General features: G+C 36.2%; 3 protein-coding genes across 7 annotated transcripts; all 3 read right to left on the reverse strand.

The window, feature by feature from the left end:
* Window positions 1-4,775: 4,775 nt before the first annotated feature.
* Window positions 4,776-5,585, reverse strand: LOC129717986 (uncharacterized). The gene is made up of 2 exons (XM_055668347.1): window positions 5,090-5,585; window positions 4,776-5,036 (listed from the first exon to the last, which is right to left on the reverse strand). Exons 1-2 carry the CDS (start codon window positions 5,481-5,483, stop codon window positions 4,918-4,920), a joined length of 513 nt encoding a protein of 170 aa, XP_055524322.1. The 5' UTR covers window positions 5,484-5,585; the 3' UTR covers window positions 4,776-4,917.
* A 4,299-nt stretch (window positions 5,586-9,884) lies between these two features.
* On the reverse strand, window positions 9,885-11,415 carry LOC129717982 (uncharacterized). Its single transcript, XM_055668337.1, has 2 exons — window positions 11,251-11,415; window positions 9,885-11,195 (listed from the first exon to the last, which is right to left on the reverse strand). The coding sequence occupies exons 1-2, from the start codon at window positions 11,257-11,259 to the stop codon at window positions 10,065-10,067; spliced, it is 1,140 nt and encodes a 379-aa protein (XP_055524312.1). The 5' UTR covers window positions 11,260-11,415; the 3' UTR covers window positions 9,885-10,064.
* Window positions 11,416-15,738: 4,323 nt separating this feature from the next.
* Window positions 15,739-27,241, reverse strand: LOC129717976 (homeobox protein 5). 5 transcript variants are annotated; one of them, XM_055668303.1, is made up of 5 exons: window positions 26,610-27,241; window positions 24,103-26,123; window positions 22,190-23,610; window positions 21,352-22,130; window positions 15,739-21,281 (listed from the first exon to the last, which is right to left on the reverse strand). In XM_055668303.1, exons 2-5 carry the CDS (start codon window positions 25,825-25,827, stop codon window positions 20,683-20,685), a joined length of 4,524 nt encoding a protein of 1,507 aa, XP_055524278.1. In that variant the 5' UTR covers window positions 25,828-26,123; window positions 26,610-27,241; the 3' UTR covers window positions 15,739-20,682. The 5 variants fall into 5 exon arrangements, with proteins under 5 accessions (XP_055524278.1, XP_055524283.1, XP_055524279.1 ...); XM_055668308.1 differs by having other exon boundaries at window positions 24,103-25,989; window positions 26,734-27,008; XM_055668304.1 differs by having other exon boundaries at window positions 24,103-26,120; window positions 26,734-27,008.
* Window positions 27,242-27,640: the final 399 nt, after the last annotated feature.

Here is a 27,640-nt window from a genome sequence, read left to right on the forward strand (position 1 = left end):
TTAAAATCACAAAAAAGCAAGCTTACAATATAGCTGCAAATAAATTGCTTCCATCGTTTTTGGGGTTAACGGGCAGTGGCAACTATATTGCCACCAATTTTTTTCAATTGTTTCAATAGTGAATTTTTAAACAAAGGTGCAGATGTATTGTTCCTCCTGTAAGGAATACGTTCCACTGAAGTTTATGTTGATTCCTTGCGTAGTTCCCACGGCCTTAGGGAACATACTTAAATGACGAAGCATTTTTTTTCATGATCTGCTCGGCATAGTACAGCGATCGCCCGGAGAAAGAGCAGTCAAAGTGGAATTGAAATTTTTTTAGTTCCTAGGTGGCGGTCATTCGCTATGGCAGCGCTCGTTTCTTCCGTTCAATCTTTCATTATGTATACGTTCAAGGCACAAAGTGAATAGGGCAGTTGGTACCATTTCTACAGCTTCGCTGGGTTGCGGGTCAGCGAAGACGGCACCGAAGGCGGGAAGTAAATAATGAAATAACTTTCGGTCGTTTGCGCGGCAATTAACACACATGTGATTTGCTATTTCTTAATTGTGTGCTTTGCATCTGAGGTGGATGGCCTTTAGATTTTTTTGTGACTCGTGGTTGTAGCATATCCTGCGCTGCGAAAGCGGCTCGCCCTACCGCAGTTTAATGTACAGGTCTACTGTAAATTAACCCACGGCAAGGCGAACCGTCTTCGCAGCGCAGGCCGTGCCAGTATGTTTTTAGTCTCACAGTATTTCGTGAAGATGTAAAAGAAATAATATTTTCTAACCAATATTTTGTATATACCTACCTATTTGTGTTGTTGCGAGCACGAGTGGTTGATTTTTCTTTAAACGATGTTAATCAATAAATTCCAATAAATTATTTTGATTATTGAATTTCATAGATTCAACTGCACTAATACAGTGCAGCGCAGGGATGTTACGGATGTGATTTTTAAGACATCTGCAGATGCGGATGCGGATGCGGATATGTGATTACGGATGCAGATGTTGATGTGGATGTCAATTTTCATGCGGATGTTCCGCATTCGCGGATGCGGATATCCGTAGCATCCCTTGTGTTATATTTTGCTTTTTTCACATAACCATGCCCCTCCCCAGTGCAAAAGTTATTTGGGCGAGCAGTAAACACACCATGGAAAATTGTTCTGCAATATTTTATGAAGCGTTTTTTTTTTTCCAATATCCGCATGGTATGATGCGGATGCGGATATGTGATTACGGATGCAGATGTTGATGCGGATGTCAATTTTCATGCGGATGTTCCGCATTTGCGGATGCGGATGCGGATATCCGTTACATCCCTAGTGCAGAACATGTAACAAAACGAGATGATCAAAAGAATAAGAATTGTGTATTAAAACGTAATTACATTTGACTACGACGGCCATGTAGCATGTACCACTTCCACTTTATGAAAAAACAACAGATACAAAAAAAACGTTGCGAGCTATTTATTTAAAATACATATACACCAAAGTCGCGGGGGATACATGCCGCGTAAAAAAAATCCGCGTAAATTCCGGAATCCGCGTAAAAAACCGCGAAAAAAGCGACCTTAGTATATTTAATTCCGTTTTACCGAGACGATCAGTAGGAAATCTATTCATAATTCACAGTAAGAACTTCTGTATTTAGTGATTATATCAAATACACTAAAATCGAATTAGTTTATTCTGTGAATATGTAACTGTGTATAGGTGTCAACAATATACTTAATGACTGTCATAACTGAAGAAGCATAAAATATAACAAAGATGAAGAAACATGTAGAAGAATTGATAGTGAGGGAGAGAGAGAATGAGCGAAAGAGAGAAAGAGAGTGAGATAGAGAAAACGACGAGAGAGAGAGAGAGAGAGAGAGAGAGAGAGAGAGAGAGAGAGAGAGAGAGAGAGAGAAAAAGCGATAGAGATCATTTCGAATGAAAGGTCCCAACAATGTTCAAAAAGGTAAATATTTCATGTCAAAAAAGATCCTTCTAATAGAAAGCACGCTCAGTATGATTTTTGAGGATCTCCTGAGCTTTTATTTGCAACTGAGACAACAAAATCAGATAATGCGCTCTGCAAGAGAAGTGTAGCAGATTGTGAAATGACACACATACAAACAACATATTCGCACATACATACGCACATGCACACATACACATATTTACAAACATTTCTCAGTTCGTTGAGCTGAGTCGAATGGTATATACGTTTCGCCCCAAGGCCTCGGATGTATTTTGCGTTTCACGAATGATTTTCAAACCTTTGTTTTAGTATAACCAACAGTTTTTTTTATTAATAGTTAACAACGAAAAAAAAGAAATATAAAGTCATTTAATCGATTAAAACTTCATCAAGTAACTCAGGGTTCAATTTCGCGATGAGAATATCCTCTAATGTTGATTCTGCTAATGATAGCCGCCTGTCTGACAAAATAAGTGCCAGCGCACTGAAGGCTCGTTCGACTGAGACTTGTGTTGAGGGGACCGCATAAACTACTTCGGCCACCTCAAACAGTTCTTTGCATGTTATTTTTTTTTCCTGCCAGCTGCTCCAAACATCAAAATTGTGTTCTTTTCGTGTACCGACGTCTAGAACACTTAGTTGCTCTGTTATCGTATTTTTCGCGAATTTCGGTTGGAGCTGGGAAATGAACCTCCATATAAAGTCGTTAAATAATCGTCCAAGTCGTCTTTTGAGGAGGCCACTTCAAAAATGGAATTTTCAGGTTGTGTATCACCTTTTAAATTGGAGATACGGGCCGATGTATTGACAATGAATTTCTGTAAAGTTAAAGCAAAATAATAAAATTTGTGATATTTCATTATTATTGTTATTGTTTTTAACCATTATATGGTCGGCGTGCAGCCAAACCGAAGCTAGCGCCAAAAATAATATTTCGAGTAATTGGCATTCAAAGTTCAATTACCCCATTTGTTTTTTTGCTAGAGATTTTTTGTTATTATATCGTTATAATCTATTGAAATGATTTCGTTTTTTCATGATACATAGATTATTACTCTTCACATCCCCTCATGTTTTTGGTGACTTAATTAAAAAAGATGGCGCTTGGTTCGTTCTGGTCGCACGCCAACTATTTGATCAGCTAATAATATCTTTTATTGATTGGCTTGGTACCTGGGTGTACACCTGATTGAAATTTATGTTACTTAGTAGAGTTTAACTGATTTTATTCCCCTAAGTATTCGTGATAAGGAAATGCACCTACTTAAGGCGTAAGGTTATGGTTCCCAGGATTCATCCGGTTCATGGAGACCCAAGTTCCTTGTTACTTTGAAAATAATGGAATCATTGGTATTAATATTGAATGTTTATTATTAAAATATTAAATGTTAAATACTACATATTTCATATCACGTAATAAATATTAGATATTTAATATATCAAAAACAAATAAAAAATAAATGTTAAATATAATATTTAAATTAAAAAAATATTAAATAAAAAATATTAAATATTACATATTTAATATTGAATATTAAATATTAAATATTAAATATTAAATATTAAATATTAAATATTAAATATTGAATATTAAATATTAAATATTAAATATTAAATATTAAATATTAAATATTAATTATTAATTATTAAATATTAAATATTAAATATTAAATATTCAATATTAAATATTAAATATTAAATATTAAATATTAAATATTGAATATTTAATATTAAATATTAAATATTATATATTAAATATTAAATATTAAATAATAAATATTAAATATTAAATATTAAATATTAAATATTAAATATTAAATATTAAATATTGAATATTAAATATTAAATATTAAATATTAAATATTAGATATTAAATATTAAATATTAAATATTAAATATTAAATAATAAATATTAAATATTAAATATTAAATAGTAAATATTAAATATTAAATATTAAATATTGAATATTAAATATTAAATATTAAATATTAAATATTAAATATTAAATATTAAATATTAAATATTAAATATTAAATATTAAATATTAAATATTAAATATTAAATATTAAATATTAAATATTTAATATTAAATATTAAATATTAAATATTAAATATTAAATATTAAATATTAAATATTAAATATTAAATATTAAATATTAATTAATATTAATTAATAATAATTATTTATTATTATTAAATATTTATTATTAAATATTAAATATTAAATATTAAATATTAAATATTTAATATTAAATATCTATTATTAAATTATTTATTATTATTAAATATTAATTATTAAATATTAAATATTAAATATTTAATATTAAATATTTAATATTTAATATTTAATATTTAATTTTTAATATTTAATTTTTAATATGTAATATTTAATATTTAACATTTAATATTAAATATTGAATTTTAAATATTAAATATTAAATAATTAATGTTAAATATTAAATATGAAATATATACGAAAAATATAAAATATTATATATTGAAAATTTGATATTAAATAATAAATATTATATTGAATATTAATAATTAAATTTCAAATATTAACTATTAAATAATAAACATAAGATATAAAAGAATACATATTGAATATAAAATATAACATAAATATAAAACGTTATACATTAAAAATTAAATATCAAATATTACATTAAATATTAAATATTCTATAATAAATATTGAATTTTAAATATCAGATGTTAGTATATAATATATAAAAGTTTAGATTAATCTTTAAATATAAAAATATCTGAATTTGATAACATACCCGTATTTGCTCTTTCTCGTCAGGAGTAAACACACGTGAATCCTCATAGTAAAAACGGGGATCCAGCAAAATGGCGGCTTTTTTCTTTTAGAGACTCCAATCGTTTCAAGAGATTCTTTGAAAGTTCTTCTGCCATTGGATTGTGTATTAACTTCGTCATTCGGATCGTGTTGATTCATAACATATGGAAATCCGACAATCCAACGTGCTTATCCTGAAATTTGATTGTAGTCTCGTAAGTTGGAGAAAAAGCTTGCACGAAGTTATTGACGAATTTCCAATTGTTATCTAAATCTGCAATCAAAAAGTGATCAATGTTTGCCAACTTTTTTTTATTTCTATGGTACCTAGTTCTTTGTGTATTGCACCCAACTTAACGTAGAACGTTTCAAATTTGTTGAAGTGCTCTACCATTTTAAAGACTCCACCCCATCTTGTCTTTGCGTATAACGGCGGCAGCGCTTGCCCTTCTGCCTCGAAATACGCTATATAGGAAATTTTGCGGCAAGCTTTGGCGATGTTAGTCACTGCTTTTATATTGTCCTCGTACAGCTTTGTAACATCAGTAACGGCAAGCTGCATTGTGTGAACAGCGCACCTCACTAAGCTTACACTGTCCTTGAACTCGTCTAGAACATTCGAAAGAACTTCCCAATGCTCCATTTCACCGTTCTCATCTTCATGCTCTTCGGCAATCTCCGCTTCAATTGCTCTCTGCAATTCGCGTACAGCAGCGCACATGTTTGACCCATTATCCGATGTAACGGAAAAAACGTTTTTAAGTCCAACGTTATATATGCTTAACACATCCAGTATCTGGTTTTCAAAAATTTTGCCGTCTGTTTTTTCTTAACCTCGACCATTCCTAAAACAAAAAGGGAAGTAACTTTCGCGATTCTGATTTATATACACTAATGTCTTTTCAACGCGGCCTCGATAATGAGCAGTTCCACAAAAAAACGGGCAACCAATTTAATCGACCTTTTTTGATTTGGCTGAAGCTTTGCATAGTCGTTTATATAGGCGAATTATGCCATTTTGTGCTATTGATTTAATTTTTTGGGTCGTGACCCATTTTGAGAAACTTTTGAATATTACTATTTTGGAAAGGTATTGATGATTACAAATATTTTTAGGGCCAAAACGGTTTGTTTGATCGGTGTGTCATCTTCGGCAAAGTTGTAGATAATAATTTTGTCTTTTCGAGAAAATATACACTAAAAAATATTTCTCTTTTGAAAAAACAATTTAAAGAAAATTTAAAAATTAACTATCTAAAAAGCTCATTTTTTTCTATAAAAACTACATAAGATTACCTAAACAATGCAACCGAAATCAAGAAAAAAAAGTTATATTTAAAAAACAAAAAATTCTTTTAATATATTTTTCAAGGGACATTTTTTTCCGAAATGACAAAACTGTTATTTACAACTTTGTCGAACACACTATGCCAATTATTGAAACCGTTTTGGCTGTAGAAATGTTTTTAATTTCCAATAGAGCACTCTATGGGGGATTAAGAATATGTTTGCAGTCAAAACGGTTCGTTTGATTGGCATAGTCTCTTTAGTTACAGATAACAATTTCGTTCTTTCATAAAAAACGGACCCTGTGAAATTTTTTTTTTTTCAAAATATCATAACTTTTTTTCCTGATTTCTCCATGATCGTACCGGTAACATTGTTTGGGTAATCTTTTGTAGTTTATATAAAAAAAAAAAATTTTTTTTAAAATGAGCTTTATTAGATAATCAACTTTAAATTTTTTAAACCTTTTTTTCAAAAAAAAAATGTTTTAATGTATATTTTTTTCGGAGAGACAAAACTTCTATCTACAACTTTGTCGAAAACGTCACACCGACCAAGCAAACTTTTCAGCCCTAGAATATTTGTAATCATCAATACTTTCCCGAAAGAGCATTTTTCAATAGCTTTTCAATAATGAGTCTTGTTCCCGAAAATTAAAATTGAACCAATAGCATAAAATGGCATTTTTCGCCCATAGAAACGTCTATGCATAGTTTCAACCAAATCAAAAATGACAATTTATAGAAAATATTAAAACTAGGATATTTTTTGTGAAACTTCTCTATTCAAAAAATCGCATAAAAAGAAAATTTCCAAGATTTGTGTTCGCGATTATTTAAAAAACCGCGTAAAACGTAAACACGTTTTTTAACTCGCGTTTATTAGAAAACGCGGTTATGAGTTTTGAGTTTCTTTTAAACACGTTGTTTTGAAGAAAAATAGTTTTACCCTTGTTAATATTTGAAGGAGAGCCCCTTCTGATAGTAAGGTTAATTATCATTACTTTTATTCCTTCAGATATACTTACCAAGAGTTCTAACCTTGATTTGGTCATCCTTCATAAACTGAGCGTTTATCCCAAGAATGTGCCGTCCGTGACGAGAAGCCGAGTCTATTTTTAATGAAAATAGTTTACCTTGAAGCTCGTCGCTTATTTTGTTTTTAATTCGATTTGCAGCAGTTTTCAAAAACTCCAGTGTTTTTGTTGACGTGAAGGTGCACCCTAAGGATTCTCCAATCGGATCCAATAGTGCCCGCATTTCCGGCCAATCAATGGAACACAGAGGCATGTTTCTAATTGTAATTAGTTTCACGCATGATGATTTTACCGTGTCTTCATCTATCGCCACCAATTTCTTCCGTGGTTTTTTACTTTTCGGTTCAATCTCTTCATTGTCTCTAAAAAATCCCTTCGTTTTTGCCAACGTGAAATGCGTGTTACGAAAGTGTCGCACAAAATTCCCTGCATCAAATTTTTTCTGGTAATATTTACATTTGTCTTCTTCCCCGCCGATCTTACACCAAACACCACTTTCATTTTCGAAAATGAAATCACGCACCATATCACGAAACTTCCTTTTCTGCTGAGCCATATTAACTTTCACTTTTATTCAAATATCACAGTAGAAATATACAGCAAAGAACAAACGACGCTTCAAACGTAAGAATGCTTTAGACTGATTGACTGTTTTTCCGGTCGATCATGAACATAAACGAAAAACGTAATGGTAATGCAGTCAAAGCATTGTACGAAGTTTCCCGAACGGACTAGAATGCCGAGGCGGTGCTGCTTTTGCGGAAACAACACGCACGCTGCCCGTTGCATATTCGTTCTGTTTTGAACCTTTCGTGTAAATTAAACGTGCTGCAGATACAAGTGCTGAATGCTGGAGACTGATTGACTGTTTTTTCGGTCGATCATGAACGCAAACGAAAAGCGGTATGTGAATGCCGGCAGACGATTTTATGACGGACATGAAAGACAAAGCGGCGGTCCTTTTGCGGAAGCAAACGTTGCCCGCAGCTCGTTCCACATTCGCTCTGCTTTGCACCGTTCTTTGAAATTGAACATGCTGCAGATACAAGTTGAAAATGAGCGAAGGATCGCACAAAAAGGAAAGCATGTCACTGAACGAGAAAACGTTCAAGCGTCTTTTTAGAAAAGGATTTTTCAAAGCTCTGGTTGTCCTTGCTGCATCCCGCTAAGGGACCATCCATTAATGATGTCACGCATTTAGGGGGGAGGGGGTTACGATTATTGTGACATTTTGTGACATATGGGGGTGGGGGGCTGAGTTAGCTTGAGTGTGACGACACATTTTAACTAAAAAAAATAAATAAAGATGACCTATACCACAGAGTTCAACTCAGAAATATTTATGATATTGTATGTTTTCCACCTTATCGTACGCGATGAATCGAAATCGTCGCAGACAAAATCGTCGCCAGAACCGTCGCAAGCGAGTAAGTGTCATTTGTGTTGTCAACAAACATTTAATAAATATGTAGATTCGCTCATCAATTAAAATCTTGTAACGAATTTCATGCAAATACCGAAAAAAGTACTGTATTCAGAACTCTCGTGTTTTGTAATTTATGAGTAAGTTAATAAACAATGTGAATATTTCGATGAAATCATCTGAGATTCAATGTTTTCAGAAAATGTCTAACATTTGGCACAATGTACGAACCAAACGAGCCAGCCTGAACACAAAATATCATTGCATTTATGGTTTCTATTTTCTTGGGTTATCGAGACAGCAACTCTGTGAAATTTACGGTAAAAGTAAATCTTCAATATGCGCCTGGATTACGTCCTACAAGCAAAATGGTATCCTCTCGGAAAAGGAACGAAAAATGGTGTACAGGAAGTTTGGGAAGGCAAAACGGCGGTGGCTTGTAAAGTTATACATGAGGGAACCAACTTTGTTTCTCGATGCAGCACAGAAACGTTTTTTTCATAGATTTGCGGCATCAATAAGTCGATCTTCGATAGTAAGAATACTCCATGCAGAGGGTATGAGTTGGAAGAAACTTGAACGTCGTGCAATGCAAATCCGTAGTGCTGATATTGTCAAATATTGCGAGGAGCTATCGTTTCAATGGGATCTGCCCAATTTAGTTTTTTTTAGATGAGGTCGCCTTCGATAGCAGAGATATGCTACGCAATAGAAGATACGGTTTTGTAGGAAAAAATTGATTTTCCGTGGTGAATTTCGTCGCCGCCCGAGAGTGTCAACTCTTTGTTTTCTAGGTCAAGGTGGTCTTTTTGATTCATTTATGACGAAAGGGACTTTTACACGGAAGAAATTTTTTGAATGCTGTCGTTCGTTCGCACTCCTATCTAGGAACGTAGAAACATATCCTGGCTTCTATTCAGTTTGGGTGATGGACGGTGCTCGAATCCATTGCGATAAACACATTATCATTTATCTAAGGTCTCTAGGCATAGTTCCAATATATCTTCCTCCATATTGTCACTTTTACAATCCCATAGAAACAGTCTTTGGAATTATCAAGCGATATTTGAGACGGTATTATGAAGAAAATGGTTTAAAAAACCTCAGAACAGTTGTTGGCGATGCTTTACTTAGCTTCAAAAATTACGACTGTTCGAACATTATTAGAAATTGTGGCTATACCGAAGGAGGAAAGTTTAATCCCCGAATTGGGCTGAATCAACCTATCGAAAATTTTGATTTTTATTCAGAGTTAGAATCAGAATAAGTCGGTTGAATACGGATTTTTTTTTAGAACGTAAAGCAATAATATTGTTGATGCAAGTACATTCTTCAATTTATTTAGGTTAATAAAATGAATGAATAAAACTGAGGAATATCATTCGATAAAATGTTTTTTATCATTTGGAAACCTGTTTCTTCTTTTCATACTTTTTTTTCATACTACTCTTCTTATCATACTGTTTATTTTCTTATCATATCTTAAAAGAAATTATGTTATCGAATTTGCTGAGCTTCAGTTCAATGACGATTGTTGCAAAAGCGGGTTCATTTATTCACATATGATCAACATCCTCCGCATCTGTCACAAATTTCGCCAGTGATCGGCTAAGCCCATTTTCCACAGGTGCAAGTGACCGTTGCATTGATGTCAACATTTCGTTGTGGCTTTTTAGTTGTATTTCCATTTCCAATACCCGTGCATCAATCATACTAGCAGCGGCTGATAGCTGCGCGGAGTGTTCCTTTAGGCCTTTGATATGGCCTTCCATGGCACGAGTTATAGTTTTCGCGAAAAAAAGCCCTCGGCGGTTTTCTTCTAGTAGCACTGAATCACCATTTGATGCAGGTCTAAGAAGCAATCGAATTTCATCTGGATTCTGCTTCACATAGTCACGTTTGTATCCTGGTGATGCTTCTACATGCTCCGCCCAGTTGTTCCACACGAATGAATCTGCCGATACTTCTGGATGCATAGTCTTTAGTTCAATTATTATTTCTTGATAAGACTCATTGCTGCAAGCTCCTGATCTATCTGGATCATCCGGTGCTTCCAATTTCATCACTAGATCATACAACTTTTGATTTGCTATCGCTAACGAATAAACATGTAGGTACACGTCAATAACCTTTTTTCTCCATTTAACCATAATATCCAAATTCAGCTGTAGTTCAGACACTCGATATGTACGCTTGCGATGAAGGTCCTTGAACAGCATATATTTATCTATATCTGAAAATTCAGTATCTGCGTCGTCAGCCCACTTAACTCGTTTAAAATTTTGGTCGTCGTACACGATGACCTCCTGACGAATATGACTTTTAACAAAGTTTTGCTCCAAAACTTCCTCTAGTGAGTTACCGAAAACATGGTACTCCTTGGAAATCACCTTCGCTTCCACTTTTCCATTGGAATGATGTTGTCCGCGAAAATCTTTTTTGTAGCAAGAAATCATAAAATCAAACGTACTCTCCGTTGTTTTGCGTTTGATGGCTGGCAAACAACATGAAAGTTGTTCATTTTGAGAACATGCCTCGGGTTCTGTACATATTTCGGCAAACTCCGGATCCAGGGTAATGTATTCAGTAGAGTCCTCATCGTCTAAAAACTCAGCAGAATTGTTAAAATCCTGATCACTATGCAGGTCGGATACATTTAGTGCCGTATTTAGGCTACAAGTTGAAGACTAGAAAAAGAAAATTTAGTATTCTAATATTTATAACTGGATTTCGTATACCTACCTCTGTCATCGCCACTAACCTCACTGTATTCACTTTTGAATCGCCATTTAATGCCGTGTAATGATTTTTGTTCAAAATTTAGCATTTGCAGACGAATAGATAGTTCTACCGGTGGACGCGGAACAGGAAAGAAAATGCAAATCTGTTTGTTTATCAAACGGGAAAAAAATCTCGGAGTACAGTGTTACCAGTTCTGCTTAGAATCAATAAGTGGAAAAATCATTCTCTTGTGTATTTCTCTTATTGAAACACATTGATTCATTTATCTAAATAAAGGAAAACATGTAAAAGTGAAATACATCAAATGAAAAGGCCTCGGTTAGCCTCAAAGTAAGATGTTAATTTCACACTAGGTTTCATATGTCAGGTAATGCATTCTGGGAAGCAGTCTAGTAAGAAATTTTTGTTTCAGAGGAATCGTCGCATTAGCCCTGCAACTTCTGTACAGATTCAACTGCTAAATGAGTCTATGCGTAAGATAGAAGCTCAAGTTTGGAACTCGGAATATTGAGTTTACCAACAATTTTTCTTCGCTGTGCATAATTCACTTCTATACTTTAACGGTAAAATTTACACACATGGGAACACTTCCAGATTTTTTTGTTGCGACGATTTCAAGCGGTTAGAAAGTGAACGGCGCATTTGATTATGAACGAAACAGACAATACATACTTGCATCATTTATTCATAGTTCTACCACAGACTAACCGACAGAACACGTCGAACAAATTTTCAATAAAATCATCGTTTGGATGATTCCAGTACTTTACGTTAGTAAAGTAAAGTTAGTAAAGTGTTCGCGCAGCGTCATGTATTTCGACATCAGCACCAGCGTTACTGCATGTGTCAAATGAGGAACTACAAAATATGTATAGAGATAAGTGACTTTTCACCTACGCACACTAGTGAACGTGTAAACCCGTGTAAAGTTGCTTTTGTTTCCTCCAAACTGTAAATCATCGCATCTCGTTGCTTCGACTTTTTATCACTTTATACCATTTTTGGTCGATTATGCTCAGCAGCTTCCCCCGATTCATGATCACGAATGAAAAATTAATTCAGAAACGAGTTTAGAACTTATAATAAGCATTCAACTGAATATTTGTCCAGCTGCTAAAAACATAGCATAGCAAACGAAACAGCGATTTGTAAATACTTTCCTCAACAAGTGGCACTAACACATTAGTACGTAAATAGGTCTATGAGATTGCATGACAGCGCCCCAGACGACGTTTTCGCGCGATGACTGTTATTCGATTGAAAATTTGTAATGAACGTTTTTTGTGGCGATGGAGCTAGGTTCCAGTGTTACGTCTGTTAGTTCTGTGGTTCTACGATCTCTTTTTTGTTTAAAACCAAAATATTCGTTAGTTCTGTTTTACCGTGTATGTTTGTTTATGAATGACAGCGCAATGCAAACAATGCAAATGAATGCTTTTTTTAGTCTCTCTCAATCCTACTAACATGTGGAGAAGATTTGGTTTGCGAATTGATTGAAGAAGAAGAATATGAAGAAGAAAGAATATGGATGGTCTTTCAGAAATCATCAGTGATGCTGCAGTTGCTGCCTCGGCTTTCTCTGTCGTCGATATGAGACTCCATCAACAGAATCCTTGGACTAAGGATTTAACCTTTTCTAGTTATTTTTTATAATCTTCTTTTCCTTTTAGTTGAAATTTTTCTTTGAGCAAAACTGTTCTAATTAAAAAAAAATGCGTTTTCGAAAAAATCTCAATTTTTAGTCAATTACAACCAAAGAAGGGGGATGGTGGGGAGGGGGTTATAAAAACGTGACGTAATTAGGTGAGGGGGTCAGGGAAGTTGTGACAGTTTGTGACAAGGGGGAGGGTGGGAGTTAATTTTCTCCAAATTTTGCGTAACATCGTTAATGGATGGTCCCTAACGTAATACGCATGCCGTTGGAAGAGTTCAAGCGCAAAACCGAAACTTTCGTAATTTTTTACGAAGTTGACAATTTCGTTGTAGAAATGGAAGTCGGGTATCAACATTGCAACAGCATGAGAGCAGACGGGTAAGAACTTGGAAGAGCTCACAGTAGCAGGTTTCTGAACAAAAGTGGGAAAAAACTAAAAGTCTTTCTTAAATGATTGGACATTACATATCATTACAATTTTGGTGAACTCATTTCTGCGGCCGAATTCCGAGAACACGTTTCTTTGAAAGTAGGTATATAAAGAAATTTTCTTCTCTTCGAATGTGTGCTCGGAATTCGGCCGCTGATGTCGGAAAAAGTTGAAGTAGCAATTTACGCACTTAAAGTGCCGTTAGGCCTTTTTCATGATAAGATTTTTTTTTGCAACAATCATGCTTTAAATTTTAATAGGGAACCGCTCTTATATTCATCTTAACACCTATATTTATCTCATTGCTCTTATTTGTCCAATTTACTTTAAAATTTTACTTTTTTCCAAAGTGAAAGTAGTTTTATTTTACCTCACGATTCAGTCGAGTAGTCGGAAGTTAAGAACGATGAGAAGAGCGAAATTAAAGCGACGAGAAGAATATAGGTGCTAAGATGAATATTGGGGTGGTTCCCCTACTAGTTCTTCATTGAAAAACTTTAGAATCGTATTTTTTTGTTTGGTTCTTACCCACTCCTTTATGAATTAGGGTGGTGCAAAAATCGACAGAATTCAATTTATTTTATTTTGAAACTTTTTTAGCTTTTAAGCCGATTGACCAATTCAAGATCTTTCTACGACAAGTTGGAGTTCTTTTAAGGAAAATTATTAAATCGTCCGGTAGTTTATTTCAACGTCATTGGAAATATAAACGACGATATATTTTTTTCACATCAATTCAATTTATTCTCTCTTTACACATCTTGAGATACTGAAAGCGGTTTATAAATTTATATTAAAATACATGAGACTACTGGAAAAAACTGAAACTGAATATTTTACAGCTGACCACGTCTCTATAGTTTTATTTTCAAAATATCTCCCTATGAGCGACGATGTGCAAAACGGGACCCAAAAATATGAAAAGTACAATAAATTTCCTATTGATTGTTGGTTATCCGATCGTTCCGAACTGTTTCACAAGATTGTACGGTAGAAATGAAATTAGAAATACATGTGTTTTGGCTTCCCTGCAAAATGTTTCACCTCGATTGAGAAATTGGTTGTATTTTTGGCAAATCTTGAAAATCAACCAAAAAGTACATAAATTTCTCTTCAAAATGAAACTTGTTGAATCTAAATCGGATCAAAACTGAGGGAGTTACAGGTGTTTGAAGTTAAGCTATAAATTGTGATTTCGAACATGAAAATCATCGAAATTGTCTAATAAGCAACATTCAAAGTGCGATCAAAAATCTATATCTCAACCGATTGTCATAAAACTAAGGGAAAAGCTCATTCACAGTTTGCGAATCTTCGGAGAAATGCAAAACATCAAAAAGTGGCCTCCGACCACTGTGGACTGGATCTTATAGACCAAGCAATAAAAATGGCATTTGCTCTACCATGTACAAACATGCACGATTAAACTCTCATTCAGCACATTACGTCGGGTGAAAACCTGGCTGAGGTCAACAATGCTTGAGTGCTCTCTGCTTGCTAAGTGTTCATCGTCAGATGGTTAACAAGAATCGTGAAAAATTTAATGAATTAACGCTGAAGCGATTTGCGGAGGATAAAAGGAAGATGGTTTTTAAGAAACGCGTTGTTATTGTTATCCCTCTACGGTAGATTTAGTGTAAATTGGATTACAGTTTAGTTTAGTTAAGTGTTAATAAAAAAAATGAAATTTAGTGTTGATCACTAAATACTAGTATTTATTTCTATTTTTCAAAACACCATTTGTTACTTCTAAAATTTTGAAGAACTTGCCCCCCCCCCTTCTATTTGAATTTTCGGCTACGCTCATGCTTGTACTTAGTAGAAGGGAAAGCGTTGATCTTTACTATGGATTTGTGATACATCAGTCGCTGCGAAGAAAATAACGACCGCCTGGAATCAAGTCAAAGATTTAAGGAGAAATTGTTGCAGTCCATTGTGGATGTGCCAGCTAGCTGGCATCCCGCCATGTTTCGAGGACTAACATCTTAGCGTGTGTGTAAACGAGATAGCATATCACCGCCACTTTTCATACGCATAACATAGCATCTGTCAATGGGGCCCGCAAATTGCGGATCCGCAGTGATGTTAGCTCCTAACGGAGCAAAGCAAATAAGATAGAGATGCCAGCTAGTTGGGATGTGCGCATTGGTAGGAGGAGAACGATGCGGAGGTTCACGGTGAGTTTCGGCTGATTAAGATCACGTCTTAAGCACAATCACGAAAGCCCGAAGTGTCATTTTACCAAGCCTCGAGGGACCGGAAATGTGCGAATGGCGAGTTTTTGCAATATTATTGCTGCTACTATTACCAGGTTTATTTCGGTAGTTTTGTTTATTCGGCCATTCGTAGGTAAATGTTCCAACTTACTTATATGATATAAACCAAAAAAAGAGAAAGACTAATATCAGGTTCAATTTAATTGAATTGTTATTACATATGTCATTGTAAAAGTCACATATAATTGTTTAATCATTTTTCTCTTTTTTTATTTAACTTGCATAGCATTCTTGTGTAGTTGCCAAATTCTTGCTCTTCATTTTCTAGTGTATTGTAAGTTTCCATCAAATAACACTTCAGCTTTTTACATGCTCAGTTTTTTCAATGAAAGCTTGAATATTGTGTTACTTATCTAAACAGTTTTGCAGCTCAAGCTGTAGTACTAGCTTCAGCTCGGGTTTTCATCTTCTAGAAACTACACAAAGTTCTCCACTAGCGGCGTTGTTTTGTTCGTAAATCAAGTGTTATGCATTTTGTTTCATCTTAATAGCATTCTCATTTATAGGTTCATGTGTCTTCTTTCTGCTATTTCATCGTTCTCTATTATACAGCAATCCTAATATCGTGACTTTCATGAATATAATTTTATTTTAGATTATTATGTTTAACAGCTAATTGTAGTCTAGGTCGATTAGGCTTAATATCTAATAGTTACGGTCATGACTTAAAACAAGATCGTTTCCATGCAGTATTTTTATTTTAGTTGCGAACCTATTAGTATGCTTCAAATCACAATCAAAAACAGATAAACAGAGCAAAGATATCTCATGAACATCCAGTCAAGGGTTGAAATACGGTGCATAAGTCATGCACAAACAGAATGATTTCTTGATGTTATAGTATTTTGAAATTACATACATTTGTACAGTATCAAATAAGGTGTTTGTTTACACTATTGATAAAATAAGTAATCTTTCCACACTTACAAAAGATTTGTTAACTAACCTGCTTCATGCAGTTTCGCCAAAAGTCTTAAATAAGAGCATATAAACCCAATTTGTTGACCCAGTCACCCGAGTTAATAAACAAATTTACTATAAATTTGATTGAATTTTACTTTGACGTACACATGCTACTTCTTCAATTTTGTTTGTTAGTACTTATACACATAACTGTTACATGACACAGCTTGCGTTTATTTATCTCTGTGTGTGAATAAATATAATCTTCGCATTCTATTTGAACCGGCGTTATACCAAGTGATGCAACATCCAATACTTGGTAACAAATCGATAGCAAATATCGATCTACCTATCTTTGTGCTTTATAACACCTACCATTTTAACAGGGTTCACATTCACAAAGTTATCGAAAAGATGTCTGATCAACTGCCTACAAAGGATAATTTTCATATAAACAGCAAGTTGCATGTAGAAACTTTTTTTAAACACCAGTGTAACAGATTTTATTTCAGTACACGAACAGACCAATGCTGCAATCATATTCACTTTAAGAACCCTTCTTAACGCTCTAGTGCCCAAGTTATTTTTCAGACGGACCTCGGTAAAATCACTATGAATCTTTATTAACATTTTTTAAGTATTTATTGAAGCTTTTTAGAGGTTCAACTGAAGCGTGTCTAAAGGCGGCATTGGGCACTAGATGTACATTCAACGATTGATTTGCACGACAATACATGTACACACTCAAAACTGCACACTCAAAACTGCACACCTTATTAATTTCGGCAAACTTCCCAACAGCTGATCGAGCTCGGCGAACTTTTCAACAAATATCAGCAATATATTTCGACGAACATTCAGCAAATATATCGATTTACCGTGAACCAGCAAGTAATGACATCTCGCCTGCCGAAGTTCATGAAAATGCTACCGAAAACTTGTAAAACAGTTCGCTGATTTTATCAGCTGTTGAGTTCTCGGCAATAAAATCTAAGTGTGTGGATCTCGAGCTCGGCTGAAAAAATATCCGAGTTCACTCGGCAACTTTGGGATTTAAACGATATTTCAGCAAGAAAAAACCGGTTGCCGAAAGTCGTCAGATTATTTGCCGAGGCTTCGACAAAAAACTAAGCTTGACGAATCTCGTCTAATTTTTTGCCGAATTTATCGTTAAACACTGTTGATGCCGAGGTCAGCAAAAATATTACTGATATCTCGGCACGAATTTTACTCGTTCCCGAATTTCGGCAACAAAGCTGTCATTCTCATGATCCATTGGCCGCCAATTCCCTTCGTACAAATTTCTGCAAACGCATTAATACGACGTATTAAACAGGAAGCGGATAAAAGTTTTGCTAAAATTTGTGTAAACTACAGATGTTTTCAAGCCGGAAGTCGAAAAAAGTGTGGTACACATTCGTGCGAAGTGGCAGTAGTGTACTTGTAAAAAAACGTGTGACGCCTGTGCAAACAAACACTAAGCGGAAAAAGCACCTCAAAGTGAAATGGACGCGGTTCAACAGAAACTGCAAGGGGAGGACGTGAAACTTTTGAATATTTCGTAAACATTCAATACTCAAAATTAATAAATTACTTTCTTAGTAAAACTCATCGAGCTTATAATTTATCTTTTGAAAGAAAACTACTGAATTCTCAGCGAAATTATTCTCTGCAATTGGATTCGGCTGGAAAATCGCATCTATTGTTCCGAAACATTCAGCTTATAAACCGAGAAGTCGTTAGACTAGTATGCCGCCTCTCGGTTATATCTGCCGAAAGCGCAGTAAAATGCTTACCGAGATTCTCGGCATAAAATGACATCTGTCAAATGCTGGTTTCCCGAAATTCTCAGCAAAATAAATTCAGCCGAGATGGTTGCTGAGCACTCGGCTGTCCAAATCTCGGCCCAAATAATGCCGAGATTCGGAGAAATTTTTTAGTGTGTACGTTCAACAATTGAATTGCGAAAATTGATATATTAGAAGAAGTCATATAAATACTTACAAAGTTTATTTGGAAGTGTTTCTTAACTGCCAAATATGTGTAATGTGAACCCGTTATGTCAATATTTTAGCTCTGAAGCTTTTTTTACTCCCACCATCACTTTATAAGTAGACATTTGAGAGCTCGTAAGTCTGTAGTATACCAAAGTTTTCTCCGATTAAGAATGAGCATCCTACTGTTACTCTAACACATTTTTTATTACAAGTGTCCCCATATATTTAATGTATAATCAATGCAATTTTTTGACATACATCAAACAGAGTAGTATGCAATGGGCTGCTTTGTCTTGCTTTATATATATACAACTTACTCATTGAATAATTCACCAATGGTCAGGTTTCACCACAGTTTGTACAGCAGCAATTAAAAAAAAACGAAGACCCAATAATTGCTTATACAGTACCACAGTTATTTACTCAAAACGACAATGCAATTCCCCTATATTTAAGTCTAAATTTCGATCTGTCAACAGAATAGAATAAAATTGAAAGATTTAAATGTTTTAAAGTCAGAAAGATCGCATCCTTGTCTAATTTTTACTATTTGTAAGATTTTTTTGCCTTTGAAAAGTCTTCTGATGCATTGAAAACGAAACAGTGCTCCGCTACGAAATAGTTTAATAAGATTTCATCTTAAAAATTTATGTAATGTATGTAACCAACTAAAACATTTATAGATACCTTTAAATCAGTGGTCAACTTTTTATCACTTCATCCATTCGTGTTTGTTTTGCTGTTTGTACCTTTTCGAAAAACGTTCATAAAATAATAGGAAATACATTTATCACATGTACTAAGAGAAACAATCCTTACTTCGAATTTTCGACAGCAAGGCTGCCAACATATGTACCAAAAGACTAAAATTCTGGCAATCACAATTTCAACACGTGTATTGTTTATTGAATATATATTTTTTGAGAAAGCTGTTCGTTGAAGGCGTTCTACAATGAAATGAGAATGCTCTCAGCCACAACCGCTGCAAAATTCGTCATTTTTGTGATGATAATAAATGTTCCAACTTTTGAATATTTTGGAATTTGATATTTCAAAACTGGATACTATGCCAAATTCCAATTGCCATTGCGCAGCATTCATTTTGGCAACACGAAAGAGAAATTTTATTTTTTATTTGACCATCATTTTTATTTTTCGAATAAAATCAAATCATTATTTGCTTGTAGTTGCGTATCGCAATTTCTAGTGATTTCATATGTCTGTGATAGGTAACTTCCTGTATACTACTGGGGTATCATTTTCAAAACATGAAAAATTGATGCCAGGCAAGTTCTATACTTTGCTTAGAATTAATTCAATTTTATATCTGTTCTTTTTGCCACTAGATAAAAAATATATTTGCGTACAACACCGAAAGATGGTGATTTATTTTATGTGCCACAGTCAAAGCATATTCCATTGTTTTTTGGGCGTTAGATTATCTATTTTGTTCACTAACTCTAAGGAGTAATATTCAATAGGCAAAATTCCCATTTAGCAAAAGAAAAGAACTTTTTTCTAATAACAAGCGAGCAAAATATGAATTATGAAAAATAAAGGTTCCATTTCGTGGTCTCATTCATTTCCAAGTGTTATAAGGTGAAAATTTGACAAAGCAGAAACACTTAACAACTTCAATTAACTTGTACAAGTTCTGTTACATTTACAGACAAGTGTTTTGTTGCCTTCCAACTGCAACTTGATGGACATTTGATAAAAGCTACCTATCTAACTAGAACGATTCAAAATACGTTTCTGTAAAGCAGGCGGGAGAAATTGATTTTATAACATATTCTTTTAATATTTTACAGCAGGTTTTGCCATATATTTTGAATGTTATTATATTTTCTCTTATGCACTGTACAATATTCAATCCGATTTTTTTTTTGGTTTCCTAAATAACCTGTTATTTTTTCAAAATCATTGAAAGTTATAGTACAATTGTAGCGTAGTTCCAAACAAGACAATTTTAGTAAATTTTACTTACTCGGTTGGCCGACAAGAGAATTTGTTGCTATTGTTGCCGCTGGGGCTAGAGATGCAGCTGTTCTGTCGTCGTAAATCTAGCATTCGTTGCATTGCGGGCCCACTAATCCAGGGAGGCGGTGGAGGAGGTTGTTGCAGCTGTGGAACGTTATTGTTCGGCGAAAAGTTCACCGGCCGCGCTAAGGTTCAGTTGTGCACTGTTGCCGAGGAATGCTGCATATTGCGCTCAAATTCTTCCAGGCTCATAGCCTGGCTAATATTAAGCGATGGAAGCTTTCCAGCCGATGCTTGAGCCAGCAGTTCCGGTGAAAACCAGCGAGCTAGCTGATTACTTGTGGGTGAGAGGGCACCATCACGATTATAATTGATAATTCCTGAGCCCCCCTGCGGAGGAGGCTGCGTTGGCGGATTTTGTTGCTGTTGTTGTGGTCCTTGCAGTGGATGTTGACCAGGCTGAGCCTGCTGCTGCTGGGGACCCATGCGGAATGACGGCGGAACTTGTTGCATGTGTTGGTTACGAATAGCACGCTGTTGTTGCTGCTGGCGTTGTTGAAGCAACTGCTGCAAATGAGGATTCATTTGATTCTGATGTTGAGCGTGATGTTGTTGCTGTTGCTGTAACATTTGTTGCTGAGGAGGCTGATGAGCTCCTAGGATTGGGTTACCACTACGACTTTGAAACTGTTGCATTTGCTGTTGGAACTCCAGATTAGAAGCGAATGAAATTTGAGTCATAGGCGAAGAAAGTTGTTGTTGTTGGGGCGGCTGTGGTTGAGTGTTTCCTCCTACGTGACAAAAAATTGGTATTGGTATTGCTAATTACTCGGGGATTGAAGTTTTCCACAGGTAGCTTACCTTTCAAGATTGGTCTTCCTTGTGGTTTCGGAATAGGTGGAATTTGTTGACCTGGGTGTGGTTGCTTTAAATTCCACGGAATATTTCCAGGAAGTCCACCTGATTGCACCGGATGGTTGCTACGCATTTGCTGCTGCTGATGTGTGGTTTGAGGTTGTTGGGATGGATTTGGTTGCTGTGAACTTTGGGATGCCAACGGATTTGAAAGGTGACCGGGGCCACCCATATGATGATGAGGGGGTGGCAGTTGCGGAGGTAGTCCTTGCGGCTGTGATGGGTTTTGTTGCATAGGTGGGGGCTGACCAATAAGGGTATTAAAATTTCTTTGCTGCTGATGCAAGGGATTGTTGGGACCCATCATAATTGGGTTAGGATTGTGATTATTAACTCCGATCATCGATCGTTCGTTTTGATGAGTATTCGTGATCGTGTTGCCAGTGTTAAGTATGCTATTGTTGGATGAAATTTGTTCGGTTTCTTTCTCTGCAGTCATCTTACGTAAAACAGATGTTGGCGTGAAGGCTAGAGGGGTTGGGGAGGACGTGTGCTGTGAATGTGATCCTTGATTCTGTTTCGCAGGCGATGATATCGCATTTATAATGGCTGGAGTAGTAATTGTGGAAGCAGCCGTTGCAGTAGCAACGATGGTCGTAGCGGATGAGCTGTTATTTGAGTTGTTTCCTGTCTGGGATGATGTTGAATTATTAGTAACAGCGGTTGCCGTTGTGGTAACGTTGGTCGAAGCCGTTGAAGAAGCTGAGCTTGCCTCAGGTTGATTGCTAAAAAACATGATACAATTTATTTTTTTGTTTTCTTTGATTTCTATAGTTAAACTCACCGATTTTGCTGCTGCTGTTGTTCTTGACGTTTACGGTAGTTTTCTCGTTGCTCTTCTAGTTTTTTGCGAATCAAAGCATTCTGCATAATGGATTGAGTGTGAAACTGCAATTCGCGAGGTGAAGGAATTCGTTGTGGCATTCCATTGGGAAGTGGAGAGAGACGCATTTGTTGCTTGGAGTGGTGTTGAAACAATAGATTGGCATTATTAGCAGCTGCAGCGGCAGCTGCTGCGGCTGCCGCAGCCGCTGCAGCAGTTGGTGGCACAGCTGCTTGTGGTGGCAAAATAGGAACAGCCCCTCCTCCGGGGCTGGGCTGAATCAAAATGTTTGGTGAAACTACACGAGGACTGGTGTTGAAAGTGCTTAAGACTGATGACAAGATTTCGCGGTGAGGCTGAGCAGTTGCTGGATTGGTTAGTTGTTGCCAAAGATTATGCTGTGATAGTTCTCCCCGTGCAACTCCATGCAACAGAGCCTGAGCTTCCGGACGTTTGAGAATTTCTGCATGACGTGTATCGTTCGCCGGTAGATGGTGAATTTGTTTCAAGTGTAACATTTTTTGGAGTAATTCGTTCTGCTGCTGTTGTTGTTGCAACAGACCAACCGCTGCAGGATGAGTGACGGCTCCTGGATGATGAGACGGATGAACTCCTTGTTGAGGTGGCACATTATGCGGGTGTTGTTGATTCTCAGTAATCGAAGCCAACAATTTCTTGAATGCGTTCATCTCACGCTCGTGTTGCTGATCAACGTTTGTGGTCGGTGTTATCAATCTTGGAATTGTTGGACCAACATTCGGGGCATTGCGATTGCTGTTTTCAACGTCGTTTTGTCGAAAACGAGCTTCTAATTCTTCAACGCTATGAATTTGTCCGCTATTTGGGGCAGATCCCAGAGATCCATGACCGCCCATGTTTGCTCCACCAGTGACACCGAGCATTTGCTGCAGATTGCGATTCTGAATTTGCTGATGCTGCTGCTGCTGATGATGGAGAACTGGATGATTTGGAGGATGGTTACCCAGAAGAGGATGACCATGTTGTTGCTGTTGCTGTTCTCTTTCCCGTTCACGGTGTTGTATCTGCTGTTGTTTTTCAGTGCGTTGGAAGAGCTCCAGTAATGAATTGGAAGAGGTATTCGCCGCTGGGGATATCGGAGCGAAATATTTCGTCGAATTCGAGTCTGGAATATGATCGTCCAGTCCGGAGGATGTGAAATCATTGATCATGTTATTAATCTCATCCTGTAGTGATGAACGTCGACTGTCAAAGTGTGGATTAGATTGAGATTGCGGTTTCTGTTGAGACTGAGATTGTTGTCTAGATTGTTGTGGGGTTTGGACTTGTGCCGGCTCTTGACGAAACCATTGCGAAAACCGTGAACCTCCGCCACCTCCGTTTCCTTTGCTAGGCATATCAGGCTATAGAGTAAAAATAAATGATAAACAATAAAACGCAAAATTTTAAACTGGTAATTAGATTGAAAAATGTGTTTACAACGTTGATCAATTCAAAGGAAAAAGGGGTTTATAAATTTTGATAATGTCGTTCGATTGTAATTTTTATGGCAAGAGGCTGTTTATTTCACTCTCGGTCTCGTTTACGTGGAACTGTATTTTATAGCCGAAAATGATTGGTAATTTTGCAATATATTTAAATCGGTGAATAATAGGGGAGTGGTCCTAGGCCCATAAAGTTTGGTGTTAGGATAAAAAATACGAGTAGTGTAACAAGTGATTTCTGAGAAGGGACCTAGTCTACTGAATGTGAATATTTATGCCGAATAAATAAAAAAACAACTCGTGTTGTTGATTTGGTAATCAATTAACGTTAAAATGAATGGAAAATATTACCAAAACACATGCAATAATAAGTGCAAGATATAAAAAACTGGTATTAGAAACCATACTTACATAAAGCAGATTACTGGGCAGAGCGTCAAGTTTGAGAAAGTCCTCAAAGTTGAAATCGTCGTCTGTTATTTTAGATTGCCGGATTGGGTTAGGATTGTTAGCAGCGGAAACTAACCCTAGTGTGGCTATCGAAGCGGCAGATTTGGTGGACCCCTCGCTAGCTCCATCGCCAGGGGTACGATCAAGTTGGAGTGATTCACCAGATGATGCAGCTTCAGTGATATTTTTATTGTTTCCATTGTCAACTGGAGACAGATCTGGGTTATTATTGTTGTCATTTTGATTTGAAGCTGATTGCTGTAACTTTGAATCTGTCTCTGAGGTTTTGGTCTCTGAACGATCTGAGCTAGCTTCATCGGGGTTGTTGTCTTTGTCCGATTTGGAATCCTCTTCCGGCAATGGATCATCGAAACCTCGCAGTTCAATTGTGTCATTTTGGGATGTAGGTTCACTAAACCATTCAGGTTCTTCATCTCTAGTATCGCTGTACTGTCGACGACGCTCGTGGTGATTGGAGTGATAATGATTGCTGGATGTATAACTATTGGAATGATAGTTATTGTTTCCGTGTGAGTCATTGTTCGAACCGAAGGAGTTGGAATAACGTGATACGCGAGGTAGACGAGTGTCTTTTTCAGTCCGATCATGATCCCTACTAAGTTGGCGGCGCTCAAATCGATCGTCTAGACCTCTTTCACGCTCTCGATCGAACTCTTTACGGTAATCTTTTTCACGTTCCGGGCGTTCCCGAGGTTCACGGGAATCTCTAGAGTCTCGTGCATCCCGTTCACGATCTCGAAAACCAAGATTGTTCGACGATCTGAAGTCATTGCTCTCAACAACATCTTTATCGGGACGATAATCCCAGGAGACATCTCGTGACAAAATTCTGCCACTACCAATTCGGCGTTCTCGCCCACCTAAAATATCACGTTCGTTTCGAAGTAAACTGCTTCCGATAGAAATATTGCTTGCTCCACTGGGAGGAGCTGCTGGCATTTGACAACCCATGTTAAATGATCTGCGCTGAGGTGAAAGAACAATGCCATCTTCTTTACGTAATCTTTCTTTCGGATCACGTAGGTCCAAACCACCAGATCTACGCATTTCCATTCTACCTGTTCCACCACCTCCATTACTTCCTCCCGTAGCAGTTCCACTTCCACCACCTGAACCACCACCATTACTTGAAGAGTACACGCTGCGATTCCTGTTATAATTTCCAACAGATGATGCATTACCACTTTCTTCTTCATATGACGGTTCCGAATGTTTGACTAACATTAAGAACATTTTGGCATGCTTTTCCGACTTTGGTTCTTTGATACAGGGTGGTTTCCTTTTGGAAAGCTCTGCGCTGCGAAGTGCTAGCAGCTGGTTTATTGAATATCGTGTATGATAGAGCTTTTCATTACTAGCCTCCCCGTTGTCACATGAAGACATTTCTGAAGGTGCCGTTGCCGATAAAATAGCCGGATCCATTACCTCGAATGCACTTTTTTCACTGTTTCCATCCAAATTAATTGCATTTTCACCGCCACCACCACTATCTGAAGATGATGGAAGCGAGGAACAGAAATGTCCCCTTCCTTTTTCGTCAACAGTAACCGTGTTTAGATTACTTCCACCGCTATCTTTTTGTTGGTGCTCTTGAATAGTCGGCGTTTGCCGCAATGTTTCTAATAACATCGATGATTGCAAATCTATCGATATTGATTCCGACATTATTCCGTCTCAGCCGTTGAGTGCAAAAAACAACCAACTGATATCGCTTTTGCTTCACTTATTCGACGATGGACGAAAAAGTTTCTTTTTTACACTCTTGTATCACTAACACTAAAATCTATTTGACAGTTCGAATTTCACGTACACGTACACTCTCTCTCTCTTATATCAAAATGAAAACGATAAATAATGAAAACTTCCTAGTTTCCATGAGATCTTGAATGATTTTCGTCTCGCTCACTCGTACGCACTTAATATGTATCACAGATGTTTTTTTCTATTCCTTCTTTCCGCTACTTAATGAACGCATAATGTGGATTGTGGAAATAATAAAATTGGAATTGGCCACGATCATTTCAAAAAGGCGATGCTGACATTTTTTTATTGTTCAAAAAATGCACAACTTGTTGCAAAACCGAAAAAAAGAGCTCGTAGCTTTAAATTATTTTTATCTTGTTTCTTCAAACATAAACAAAAATGTATACATGTAATTATTACAAACTCCGAGAAAATATAAAGATTCGACTTAGTGTATTGAGCTCTACAGCAATGTATGCAAGAACAAATCCCACAGCGCGATTTGATTTATGCTTTCCGTAGAAATGTTAACTCTACCAACAATAACGAAAATATAATTGTTTCATGGATTAAACTACTGGAACGTAGATGAAATCGTATTTACTATCGTTTTTTGTTGATTTTGACTGCTGTGTTTCGCCTTTTCGAAATATTATAACGAACTGACCGAACTCGTTTTTTTACTGTACACGACACACACTTACATCGATCAGATTGAGGAAATATAATTTCTAGGATTTTGCAGTTTATGACTGACAAATATTTCTTAAACAATACAGATTTCTAGCCCACGAATATTAAATACTACTTTTTACAAAACGATACTACCGATTGCTGCACTGCTATCAAACGTTTCAAACCGATTTTCACTATAAATTTGGGAGTATTTCGCAGCAGAGACACACGAACTTAAATGAGCAGCCATTAATGTGTAGGGAGAGATGCGCGATACAAAAGAAGAACCATCGATACTCTCTACTCGATACTATGAAAGTTGACAAACAAATGTTACTTTTTACATATAGTTGTCGCTGCAGTGATGATAATATCACATCCATTAGACATACGTAGTTAGTTAATTTCTTACCAACTTTCATGAAAGATTTTTTCCTGAGTGTTACATAAGTCTTTTGTATGTGGTTATTCGCGACTACGAAGATGCTGATATTTGTTTGGTTTTTGCATGAGAAAAAAGTTGAAGAGGTTGTTTACAAGACACTACCGCAGGGTTAACGTAGAATACGACAGCCTTTCTTATGTCATTAGGGGTCTCCACATCGAGCTCGTATACGAATACCCAGCCGTAAACTGTGTATCTTCCATTACTCGTCAATGGAGGTGAGTATTTTTACGGCTGGGTATTTGTTTACGAGCTCGACATGAATACCCATAATAGGGGTCTTCACATCGAGCTCGTATACGAATACCCAGCCGTAAACTGTGTATCTTCCGTTACTCGTCAATGGAGGTGAGTATTTTTACGGCTGGGTATTTGTTTACGAGCTCTACATGAATACCCATATTATGGGTAATATGGGTATTCATGTAGAGCTCGTAAACAAATACCCAGCCGTAAAATACTCACCTCCATTGACGAGTAACGGAAGATACACAGTTTACGGCTGGGTATTCGTATACGAGCTCGATGTGAAGACCCCTAATGTATTTCTTGGAATCGATTTAGGAATACACCAGAGATGTCAGATGTTTTTGAAAAATGTCTGCAACTGCTCGG

The sequence above is a fragment of the Wyeomyia smithii genome, chromosome 1 (assembly GCF_029784165.1).
Source record: "Wyeomyia smithii strain HCP4-BCI-WySm-NY-G18 chromosome 1, ASM2978416v1, whole genome shotgun sequence".
In the NCBI taxonomy this organism is placed as follows: domain Eukaryota; kingdom Metazoa; phylum Arthropoda; class Insecta; order Diptera; family Culicidae; genus Wyeomyia; species Wyeomyia smithii.

Coding starts and splice junctions, on each gene's coding strand:
- LOC129717976 (XM_055668303.1), bottom strand. CDS start 25,827: ATGTCGGAATCAATATCGATAGATTTGCAATCATCGATGTTATTAGAA. Junction 23,611..24,102: donor TGCCCAGTAATCTGCTTTAT/GTAAGTATGGTT, acceptor TTTACTCTATAG/CCTGATATGCCTAGCAAAGG. Junction 21,282..21,351: donor AGGAAGACCAATCTTGAAAG/GTAAGCTACCTG, acceptor TTTGTCACGTAG/GAGGAAACACTCAACCACAG.
- LOC129717986 (XM_055668347.1), bottom strand. CDS start 5,483: ATGTGCGCTGCTGTACGCGAATTGCAGAGAGCAATTGAAGCGGAGATT. Junction 5,037..5,089: donor TGCAATACACAAAGAACTAG/GTACCATAGAAA, acceptor TTTTGATTGCAG/ATTTAGATAACAATTGGAAA.